Here is a 12528-nt window from a genome sequence, read left to right on the forward strand (position 1 = left end):
TGGAAGGGTCTGTCTTTAGTCCTACCAGATTGATTGGAGATCTAAAAGAGGATCTCTAGTACATGCGCTCTGTCAGATAAACCAATGGAAGCCTTGGTATGATCACTGCTATCTTTTTAATATATCTGGAGTCAGACTATTCACTGATTTAATCTTCAGCTATATGATACTTGATTAACTGTTTATATGTAGTACCAAACCATACTGAATAACCTAAACCTATTGCCTCTCCTATCCAATTTTGAGCTTCCATTTAATGTTAAATCAAGGAAGATAATAGAAGAGATAGAAGAGTAAAATTTAACAAGGAAATATATCATATTCACAATGCAATTATTCTAAGAACTGAAGTACATGCTTCTGTGGTTACCAATTCAGTCTTTCATCCTTGGTTAATGACAATAATTGGTGAGTAATTTTCAAAGCATACAGAGGAATAATTTGAAAAACTTGCCATTCACTTATATCTTGATCCAAATCAGGCCTTTCTCTAATGGTGGATATTGAAATATTCAATATGTGCATGTTATATAGCAGGGGTCTTCAAACTTGGCCCTTTTATTACTTGTGGACTTCAACTCCCAGAATTCCTCAGCCAGGCATGCTGGGAGTTGAAGTCTACAAGTCATAAAAGGGCCAAGTTTGAAAACCTCTGTTATATAGTGAAGTATAATGGGTTGCAATGCAAACCTGAGGTGCAGGATCATACTGCTAATAGATGCATCTGTTGAGACAAAAGCTTGGCTTCAGAAGAGAAAACCCAGCCTCTCCTTTCTACCTCCTTGTCAACTGGCTGTTTCCAAGTCAGGATTTCAAACTATGGAAGCCTCAGAATGGCCTTCCCCAGCCTGGTATTTCCCAGATGGGCTGGATTAGAATGGCCAAATGTGGCTGAGAATTCTGGGAGATTTTCTCTGAGACAGCTGAAAGGCACCAGATTGGAAAAAGCTGCTCTAGAGCAGGGGTCTTCAAACTTGGCCCTTTTATGACTTGTGGACTTCAATTTCCAGAATTCCTCAACCAGGCACACTGGCTGAGCAATTCTGGAGTTGAAGTCCACAAGTCATAAAAGGGCCAAGTTTGAAGACCCCTGGTCTAGAGAATGTGTAACATTGCAGATGAGGAAAAAGAGGAGAGAGTTTGGCCCACTGGAAGCCTACAATGACGAGAAGAAAACTAAAAGTGTACTAGGTATGGATAGTAAGAATGTTGCTTTCTTGCATGTGTAGCATTCAGATCTTGTGAGGTTTTCAGGAGATACAGAGTTAAAGCACATTTTGTTCCCAATACATTATGAAAAAGCCAAGACTTCTTGCAGACCAAAAATTCTACTTTTTGTCATGCAAACTTAGTATTATTTTATTGCAAAAGTTGTGACCCCGTCCTAGGTTCTTTGCTTGTTTTATCCTTATAAGCAAGCTTGAACCTCTCTCCTTCATACAATATTATTCTTAGTCCTTGCATATTCTTCCCACAAAAGATTTTGAACTTCCATTGTAAATATCACTTCCCTATTCTTTCACCAAGATATAGTTCAGGGGTAGGCAACCTCGGCTCTTTTATGACTCATGGACTTCAACTCCCAGAATTCCTGAGCCAAGCTGGCTCAGGAATTCTGGGAGTTGAAGTCCATGAGTCATAAAACAGCCGAGGTTGCCTACCCCTGGTATAGTTCATCACTGAGAATGAAGTTTCTGATCCCTGAGCTTATATCCCTGAACTCCATGCCAAGTAATTTCTATGATTTTTTTTCCTCCTTGACAGAGTGTATGAATGATAGTTGTAGAAATTTTCTAGCCAGAAAAGATGGATTCTACACATATTAAATCCAAAAACAAACAAAAAAAACAAATGTAAAGTCCAATTTATTAATGGGAGAGAAAAATGAGTTTGCTTATTTTTGGATAATTCCTGATATCTCATTTCATTTTTGAAACTTTCACATTTTTTAAACCAGCATTTGCTCTTTATAACAGCAACTGCAGATAGTAGACCACTGCCAACCTTTATCAGCACTTCTTGTGGTCATTTTTAGTTTTTTTTCCCCCTTACCATCCATTTCAAAGGGTCTGAAATGCAAAATACCAGTTTAAAATACTGAACTTTACCAGTACATGTAGACTTCAAAATATTATACATGTACTATTATATACACTATGATAGAGTTGCTGAGGACACACAAATATTTACAAGATATATTAAACAAAATAAAATTATATAACAGAGTAATCCTATTGTTTTTTATTCATTAAGTTGTTCTTCCACTGCTAACAAAAGGAAGCAGGTGGAAAGCCAATCCATTTATTTAATATTACTCAAAAAGTCACAGCTCTATTATTACCCCTGGGGCAAAGTGTTTTAAAAGCAACTCCTCTAAATTGCTTGTGAACTCTCAGAAAGATCCCAACCCATATTAAAAGAACTCTTTGGGGTAGAAAATGTAATTTCAAATTCCTGATTGCTTAATATATTTTATAGGTTTGAACTCTCAGGGCTTCTCTAAACTGCCTAGTTGTCACTACTATTTTTCTTTCCCTGAGCTAATTACATTTCTCTGAGCTTACTGTTTTTTTTAAATATGTCCAGTGGTGCACTGCTTTAGCATCATTGAGGTGAAAGTGTTTCATTCCCATTCCAAAATAGCCCAGTCACTATTCATGGAAGGAGATGGTTAGAAACAGATGAACTCGTGTGAATAATCTTTATGCAAATGCCTAAAGTCATTAGTCAACACACAGTTTTCTAGGGAGGCCATCATAAGAAAGAGACAAGTGAACTGATCTCAAAAAATGTCGCACAATGACAAGAATGTAGAATCTGCTTTAAAATATAAAAGATTCAAAACCAATATTTTCTCCTTTTAGGCAAGCAAGCAGAACGGTCGGTCTCTAAAGAAGAGAGCCCAAGACTTCCTTCTCAAGTGGAGCTTCTTTGGAGCTCGAGTAATGCATAATCTCACTTTGAACAATGCATCCAGTTTTGGTATTTGATTCTTCTCCAATTCTTTTGTTTGTTTATAATGTTAAAAATGACTGGATCTGGTAGGGTCTGTAGGGAAAACATTCTGGAAAATCTTCCTCCTGCATCCAAATGGGGGAGGAAGTTGGGCAATGCTCAGAAAGTTGGGAATACTTCCGTTCTAAGCTCCTTTCTTCCCTCCTCTGTGTCATATGATCTTATAATCCTATGTTTCTCAATCTTAGCAATTTTAAGATTGTCTGGATTTCAAGTGGCTGGGAAAATCTAGAAGTTGAAGTCAAAACATCTTAAAAGTTGCTAAGGCTGAGAAACACTCCTATAGATCATATGCAATTTACTCTTTGCTTCCCAGTTCAAATAACTACACAAAAATACATTGATGCACAAGAAGAGAGGGCTGAAATGCACATATAGAAATAAAACATTGCTTTATTAACCAGAAAAAAGAATGTAGACTTTCCTATGATTGATGATAGTAAAGGAGTTGGAAGCCACGTGGTTTGCTTCCCCTACCTTTGAAAATCTTCATTCTTTACAATAGGTGTATAAACTCATTTGAAGTCTTAAGACACCTTTTTCCTGTAAATTCCTTCCTCAAACCCTATAAAATTAAAAAGTCCAATGACATCAACAACTATGCAAACTGCAGCTCCTAAAAGAATTTTTTTAAAATAATAATAAATGTGCAGCCCCTGTAAAAATTGCTGTTGATCCCCATGCATATCTTTTTTCTTTTTCCTTTGACTCACATATGAGGGCAATTTGGAAATAAACCTCCATTTGGTTATCAATAACAGACATTCGCAGATACAGAACTTTTATTATACACATTAGAAAACTACAACATTGCATTACTTTTTGATGTAATTGCCATTCAAATTGAGGCACTTGTCAAAATCTGGGCTATAGGGAGGATGATCAAAAACATCCCAATGGAACTGCTTCAAAAGTTCTTGGGTGCATTTAGCAGTGTGTGGGTGAACATTATAGTGAATCAACGCCACATGGGAGGGGTGCCATAGAAAATCCCACCAAATATGAAATTGCCAAAGGAGTACTGCTAGTGAAGCTCAACCATCAATTCAGAAGTCTACTGTGAAACATTACAAAAACTCATCCATAACAAGCGTTGGGGCATGCTGACTTCCGGTATGGTTTTTGTTCATGATAATGCTCACCTGCAGATGCACCCAAGAACTTCTGAAGCAATTCCATTGAGATGTTTTGGATCGCCCCGCCCCATAGCCCAGATTTGGCACCAAACGACTACTACTAAGAAATTTCAAACCTTGTGAGACATTATGACAAGTGCCTCAATTTGAATGGCGATTATGTCGAAAAAGTAATGAAACGTTGTAGTTTTCTAATGTGTATAATAAAAGTTCTGTATCTGCAAGTGTCTTTCATTAATAACCAAACAGAGATACGTATATTTCCAAATTGCCCTCATACTTTCTTGTCATGTGCAAGTTACCACATCTTCATTCACAGAACTGGTTTATCATGTGGAAGGGATAAGTATGACTTCTCTGTCTTAAACATAACATGAATTCATCCCCATGCCATCCAAACCTTCATTTTTTATGTGAAAAGAGGAGACAGCTGGTTCTAACAACAGATATCATTAGTGGATGGGAGTGTTATACAAACAACTAGATGTTTAGTAGAGATGACGATATTCTGCCATATGTATAACAATATTATTCCTTTAGAACTCCTGATACATATTTTTACGAATAGGCCATCAAGATTCAGTCAGCTACTTTTCAGTTGTTTAACATTAGGAAAATGCAGCAAATCCATTCTCTTGCATGGATTCAGCGTTACTGTGTTCTCATGTAGGTCTGTTCAAGTATAAAGCATGTCTCACTTTCATCAGTGTTGTACTTTGATGTCATCGGTTGTCAAATAACTTGCAGGACAGTAAACATATTGAGTGAGGTGGGCCAGCATCAAGCAAGATTAGGGTGAGGAGTTAAGCACCATGCTTTGTTGGTCTTAGTAGGTCACTGAAAGTCCAGCCATTATTTGTTTGTTTCACTTGCTCCTTATGCAGTGTTGAGAGATGGTCAGCAAGATAAGATTATGCACCATCTCTTCACTTTTCTTTCTTTCATTTCAGGTTCATTTCATCTCATTCGCATGCTTTTAGATGAATATATCCTCCTTGCGATGGAGACCCAATTCCACAACAATAAAGAACAAGAACTTCAGAATTTATTGGACAAATATATGAAGAATTTAGGTAACTGAAATTGGTAGTTGGCAATCTTTAGAAATCTGAAGCCCAATGGGGGTGTGCCTGTTTGTTTAATGTTTAGGCAGATAAATGCCTAAACTGAGTGAATATTTGGATATACTTACATGTTGGTCTTTAGAAGAATAATTGTCCCATACTTAATACTGTTATGCTTATTACTTTAAATTTCTAGACATTTCATTCTAAAGCATGTGAACATTTAATAATATTCAAAATATTTGTTACAAAGCAGGCCTGATTAAATTCAATGGCAGGCACTGTTGAATCAATATTTGGGGTTGTATTATTGAAAATGCTTTCAAATTCTGTATGTTTTAATATTTGTCCCAAACTATTTCATATTTAATAGGCCAGAATCAGCATTCTACATATCAATGTGATTGAAGCTAATAAATGTCCATTGCAGACTGTTGAAGAAAAATACTTAAAAAGCAGTTGATCATTTTATTTTTCAAAGGATTTTTAAAGCTTTTCTTAAAAGGAAATAGTATTTTCTAATAGCTAGAAGTGCAATCTGCAATACATTCTGGGCTTTATATTTGTTCTAAACAACTATTAAATGACATCCTCATCTTCATTACAACCTATGTTATTGCAATGTTCAGTCATATACAGCACCTTAATAATTTACACTGGTTAACAGATCTGTTATCACGGTAATTACTAGGTCTCATTCCTAAGCCAACCTGAATGCATTTCTATTCTATATGGTTTATGGATATTTTAGGTGAAAATCACTGTCACTACTTTCTAAATTACAACAGAAGTAATACAGTACAGTCTCACTAAATTAGTGCTGCCCACAATGCCAACTTCCATCCTTTGCAATCCAAGACAACTGGAGGACTCTTGGTGAAGGAAGGTTGCCTAATCAATCCAGTATTATCAGAGATTATGCCAAATATCTTATCTGCCTGTGTGGACATCCATTATTTAGGCAAGGAAAAGTAAAGGATGAAACTTGCATGACAATATCACCATGCAAATTGCTGCAACTTACATCCTTTGTGTAATATTAAAGGCCTGCAGACTAAAACATATGAAGAACAGTTGCAGGATTTGGGAATGGCCAGTCTAGAGAAAAGAAGGACTAGGGGCAACATGATAGCAGTGTTCCACTATTTGAGAGGCTGACACAAGGAGAAGGGGATCAATTTATTTTCCAAAGCACCAGAACGCAAGACAAGAAACAATTGATGGGAACAAATCAAGGAGAGAAGCAACCTGGAATTAAGGAGAAACTTCCTAACAGTGAGGACAATCAACCAGTGTAACAACTTGCATTCAGACATTGTGGGTGCTTCATCACTCGAAGTTTTTAAGAAGAGACTGGACAACCACTTGTCTGAAATGATACGGGGATTCCTGTTTGACCAGGGGGCTGGATTAGAGACCACCTAGGTCCCTTCCAGCTCTATTCTGATTGATTGATTGAATATGTCAAGATGCAAGTATGGAGTGGTAGTGTTTGTAAGCACCATGCACAAATCAGCCTTTGGGGGTGGTTTTCTGCAGATGAAGAAGATGAATTTCTGTCTTGTTTCCTGGTCTATATTTCATACTACCAAACCTTTGTTATTTTCTCCAGATGCCAGTAAAGCCACCTTTACAGCATCCCCCAGTTCGTGTTTCCTAGCAAACCGCAACAAGGCTGTTCCAATTGCTAGCGATGCCTCAGTGAAAAACGAATGCCTGGTAGAGCAAACCTATTTCTCTTTGTCATCCAGTCATCATGGTAGCATATCATCTGTCCTGAACCCATGCCCTGCAGGAGACAGTGAGAATATGCAACACACAGGTAGGAAACAATGGAGATTCCGGCTCTTGATCAGTTCTTTTTAAGTTGCCAAAAAGAGTCGCAGAAGAACAACACTTGAACACTCGTGACTGTTTCTTGTTGCCTGGTTTTAGAAGGGGAAAAAAAACACATCTGTTTGTTTTTTCCAGGTCAGACAGACCTCTCTCAGAGCACTGCCCACCTTATCACTCCGCCCATTTCTCCAGCCATAGTCAGCCGAGGAAGTGTTATCAACCAGGGGCCGATGGCTGCCAGACCATCCAGTGTAGATCCATCATTATCTGCACACTCCCACTGCTCTTCTTATTCTCAATGTCTGTATCAGACAGTGCCACAAACGAACCAGAACTTTTATGGAGCCAGTGCCAATTATCCAGCCATGTTCAGGGCCCAGACACATCCGCCTTTGGGATCCTGTCCCCAGAGGGCAGAATCTAGCCTTTGCTCAGCAGCCAATGAGCAGCAACGTTTCTCCCGCGACTACTTCAACAGCAGTTGTGCTGTGTCTTCATATAGTACCCGTTCCCTTCCTCTCTACGGAGCCTCTTCAGCTGCACAGGAGACACATTGTATGCAAATTTTGAACAATGGGAGCTGCAGCTTTGTGAACAACACCACAACGAGTTCTTGTCAAGGATCATCATATTCCACAGCTGCTTCTAATGGTATTAATCATTTTCAGAATGTTACTTTATTGTCTTTAATCTAGAGTTCAGTCTAGTATTCTTGTTGTCCTTGGAGTAGTTCACATGTGGATTTTAACTTTGTGTAAGCATGTGCAGATATTTTTAAAGTCACCTATTTAATGAAAAATTAATGCAGAGATATGATAAAAGTTGAGAAAAGAATAAGAGTTAATTGATCCATCTCATGGGTTTATGTGAAAATCTAGCATGCATACACACACACACATTCACTCACACACACACATACACACACACACACACACACACATATCTATGGTTGCTGAATTAAACAAGGATTACCTGTACTAAAGTATGTGCTCATCACATTTGATAGTGAATATTTCAGTTTATTGTTTGCAATAATCACTTTTGTGATACTTTGCCATGTAGTTGATCATTCTATTATTCAGATGTACACATATTTAAGAGAGAAAGACTGTTTCATAAGAGCATATAAAATGCTCTCTCCAACCGGTGTCTTCCTGAGGGATTGCATCTCTGTAATCCACAGTCAGCATCTACTAGTATGGTTGGTTTTTGTATCAACTGTGGATTAAAATTTTGATTTTGTTAGCCATGACTAATATTTAAGGTTTAAATTGTTGCCAAATATCTCCTGATAGATAAAATGGATGCAGTAATTTATTTATTTTTTCAAAATGATACATCATGGCAATTCCTTTTTTGCTAAAACGTCCAATCTATATTTTGTAAATCCTCATTTCTTCTGATATCAAAATACAAGACTATTACACATTATATATAATATATTATACTGTAGAATATATATGATATACCTTATCTATAAGTGTCAGAAACATAAGTAATAGTACATAAATATAAGAATGATGATATCTTTAGCTGGAAGAGCATCTTTGTCCCCTATTTATAACAATACAAAGGCATATATACTTTAAACTTGAAACATAACTTTTTTGTTTAAATTTATTTAATGAAACTAATTAATAGCTTTATTTTTTTTAAAAAACCACTAAGGTTTACAGGGTATGTGCTTATACAATATTGTCTGTGGTTCTAGATGTTTACTCACTTATTGTCAATCTCCTTTTAACAGGGTTCTATGAAAATAATACAAACTATTCAGATTCCCACAGATTTGAGTCATTGGTAGATCAGCATGTTTCTGTCATCAGCAGCATAAGCAGCTTTCGCCCGTTGCCTCCATACAGTGACATTCATGATACACTCTGCATCTTAGAGGATACAGGAAGGAAACAGGGAGCATCTTATTATCCAGATGCCTCCATCGCTGGTCAAAACTCTATAAGTAAGTAAAACTGAAAGTGTTAGTGTGGCATGGATGCCCTTTTCTTCTGGATTCATGCCTAGGGTGAATATGAAAGGGAGAACTGTGTTGGTTAACCAGGCTCACAACCTCCACACAGCAGCCAAAGTTACCTAATAATTCCTCAACCTATCTAATCTTGGCTGGTCTCAAAAAGCTAAGGGTATCCGGAGCTGATTAGTACTGAAACAGAAGGATAAATTATGCTGCAGATTGGCATCGGTAGGGTATACAATAAAAGTATGTGAATCTGCATAAAAGTCCCCTAAAAATGATATTCAATAAAATATATTTGTTCTGTTTTAGTGAAGTGTCTTTGCTGCCTTAAATCCTGTCTATGTTTCTTCCAGTAGACAACTTTAGGGATGTAAATAGTTTCTAAAGCCAAAAGAGGGTTTAGTGGTGGCTGAAGAACAAAGAAATGATAGTTTAACACACAGGCTCACACCAGGAAAGTTAGTGACACATGGTGATGATCCCTTTGCTTATTGCTACTCTCTGAGATCATTTTCCCATTTCAGAAAAATCAAAGCAGCTGACTTGGGAATCATTAAAATTGTTATTAGATTACATTCTCCAATTCAGTGCATAATTAGTGTAAATCTTGGCATATTAGTATTTAAAAAATGAAATCCAGATTGGAGGATGACCTTGCTAGAGCTCTATTAAAAGCTATGAAATTGTTTCCTTTTGTTCTTTTTTTAGAAGCACCACCAAGAGTAACTCTTGTCATTTTCTTTGTAGCTTCAGAAATGCTGCCTGCTTTGCCTACAAATTCCTCTCAATGCATGTATAGCCATTCTCGACAATGCCCTTCTCAGGAGCCAATGGACTCTTCTGGACAAGCTAACAATGAGATGGTGTCATCCTTACCACCAATTAATATTGTCTTCATGGGAACTGCTGCTGGAGGCACCTAATTTTCAGTTCTCACTTACTTCCTCCACTTGACAACTTTTTTCATCAGAAAAGTTTTACAAATTGTTTTTAAAGAGTGTCCAGAAAGATTTTACGGTGCATGCTTAAATAATATTGGACTTCTCAGTCCGAGTGCAAATTATTTCTTATATGTAAATGAGAATATACTTGCAAAGTGGTTTTCTTCTTATTGCTGACTGGGTTTAAATGCACATTTAGAGTACGTTCGTATTAAATAGTGTTTCATTCTTCCAGCAAAACCAATAATTCTTTTTTCTCTCATTGCAATTTCTCTCTCTTTGATACACCACCTACATTCTGGAAACTCTTTGGATTGCACAGGTGGACCTGAATGTGATGACTACTCCAGACTTAGAAACACAGATGCACTTTCGTGATACATTTGGTGATCTTTTCCTAGTCCAGCATCCTCCTGAGGGACAGGAATATCAAATCAATTTTAGATGGACAGGAATATCAAATCAATTTTAGATGGACAGGAATATCAAACAACTTTAACCTGCTTGGCAGGGATTTAGGAAGTTGTTTTGCAGAGTTTGAAGCCACCAAATTAAGAAAGCCCTTCCTAAATCATTTCACAATACTAAGACACAGCATATTTTGTGATTTTGCTCCCAAGCAACAATCGTAGCCCTTCTTCCCATCCTTTCAGTTAGGCCTGAAATTACACTGTTTCATTAAATAGTTATCAGTTCTCCAAGTGTCATGCCTTAGGAGAGGGCAGTGGCAAACCACTTCCAAAAATGTGGCTTAAAAAGCTAACAGTAATATTTAATTACAAGTAGGTAAAATAGCAGTAATGATAACAATAATGATGCATGATGATGATGTGATGATGTATGGATCCTGGGTAATTGCCTATGTTTACTTTATGTTCTCTTATATTATTCTAATATTTTGTAATCTATAATTGTTATGGACATGGCAGCTGTAGTTTTCCCAGTCTGGTAATTTTTAGAAGTTTCCTTGTTAGATACATTTTTTAATCAAAATACGTGTGGTTCACTATGATTTCATGATTTTATTTTATTGTTAACCCATATATTACCCACATTTTGCCCCTTTTTCATTTCCTCTCTTAGGATATTTCACTTTCTCTCTTTGTCAGCATAACTGGGACAAAAATATTCAGAACAAAGATACAAATTTTTGTCTGGATACTTCATAGGGCATTGCTCTGAATGGACTTTGCAGTGGAAGATATGATTTTTATATCAATAGCTCTCCACCTTTATTAACTCAACACTCTTATTGTTGTAAAGACACACAATATTTTTTAAAAGTGCCAGAATTTCAGTGTAGCAGCTTCATTAATTTGACATTAGCAGTACAACCTACTCTTACAGTATCTAACAGTAGAACCCACATTTGTTCAATAAAGTCATCATTATTATTTAACACACCACAAAATTATTGTTATGAATATTTATCTGTGGAAGGTTTCATGTATGTCTTTTTGTTTATAAATGTATTTTTAACATGCTTCAGTCTTCTTATAGAACTGCCATGAGTTCAGTAGAGCCTTAAAAATTCAATATTCAAATGAGTCAGTTTGCACCCAGGAGAAGTTATATGAAGTATCTATATATAGGCATTATGAGTGAATTTGACAATCAAACTCAGGTTTTGAATTGAACTTTTGCTTCAGTCTATATAAAATAATTTCACAGTTCTAAGCAATCTAAGAAGGGTGTATGCCAATGGACTTGCATTGCTTTGGATATTGTCCTACAGAATATTCAGTGGCAAGCTATCTTATTTTTTCTTTTTTCAAAATTTAAAACTTTATGAGCCCTATTTGCTTTAGCATCCAATCCATATTCCCCAACCTCAGGACAAGTAAAATTAATATACTTGCCACTTCTCTCTATTTATTAAAAGCAGTGCTCTTTTGTCTTGTATATACTTTCAATTTTGTAAAATCAAAGAAGCACTAGTTAATAGACATATGTTCTTTTTATTTATTTGAATTACAGAATTTGCAATTCTGTTTGCCAAGTTGTCAGATCTATGTGTTCTACCTCCTACAGAAATGTTTACAAGGCCAGTTTTTCAAACCCCCAAAATAAAACTTATGTTGTCTAATCTTATGGATTAAAAATCTCATTTCAAGTATTAATTGAGTCACAACCTCATTTATCCTTTTGTCATTCTCTGACTGGTTAAGCGTCTCTTTAACATGATAAAGGAAATACCAACGTTGCATACTGAGCTTGCATGTAAGTGTGGTATGTTTACCACACCTCAGAAATTTCAAAATTGTGAAGATGCACCTAATAAATTAGAAACACATTTATATGGATTCTTAAGGTAAAGGTAAAGGTTCCTCCGCACATGCATGCTAGTCGTTTCCAACTCTAGGGGCCAGTGCTCATCTCTGTTTCAAAGCCAAAGAGCCAGCGCTTGTCCGAGGACGTCTCTGTGGTCATGTGGTCGGCATGACTAGACGCCAAAGGCACACGGAACGCTGTTACCTTCCCACCATAGTAGTCCCTATTTTTTCTACTTGCATTTTTACGTGCTTTCAAACTGCTAGGTTGGCAGAAGCTGGGACTAGTAA

At 36.7% G+C, this 12528-nt stretch overlaps 1 protein-coding gene across 1 annotated transcript in view; it reads left to right on the plus strand.

Moving 5' to 3' along the window:
- RFX6 (regulatory factor X6) overlaps positions 1–12225 on the plus strand; it is a 51271-nt gene extending 39046 nt beyond the window's left edge. Inside the window, exons 14-19 of the mRNA XM_083348378.1 lie at positions 2865–2982; positions 5102–5224; positions 6828–7037; positions 7187–7702; positions 8799–9011; positions 9774–12225. Of these exons, the coding sequence (XP_083204504.1) occupies positions 2865–2982; positions 5102–5224; positions 6828–7037; positions 7187–7702; positions 8799–9011; positions 9774–9949 (1356 nt within the window). The 3' untranslated portion in view covers positions 9950–12225. The remainder of the gene's footprint in view (positions 1–2864; positions 2983–5101; positions 5225–6827; positions 7038–7186; positions 7703–8798; positions 9012–9773) is intronic.
- Positions 12226–12528: the final 303 nt, after the last annotated feature.

Source organism: Vipera ursinii (genome assembly GCF_947247035.1).
Source record: "Vipera ursinii genome assembly, chromosome: 1".
Classification (NCBI taxonomy): Eukaryota; Metazoa; Chordata; class Lepidosauria; order Squamata; family Viperidae; genus Vipera; species Vipera ursinii.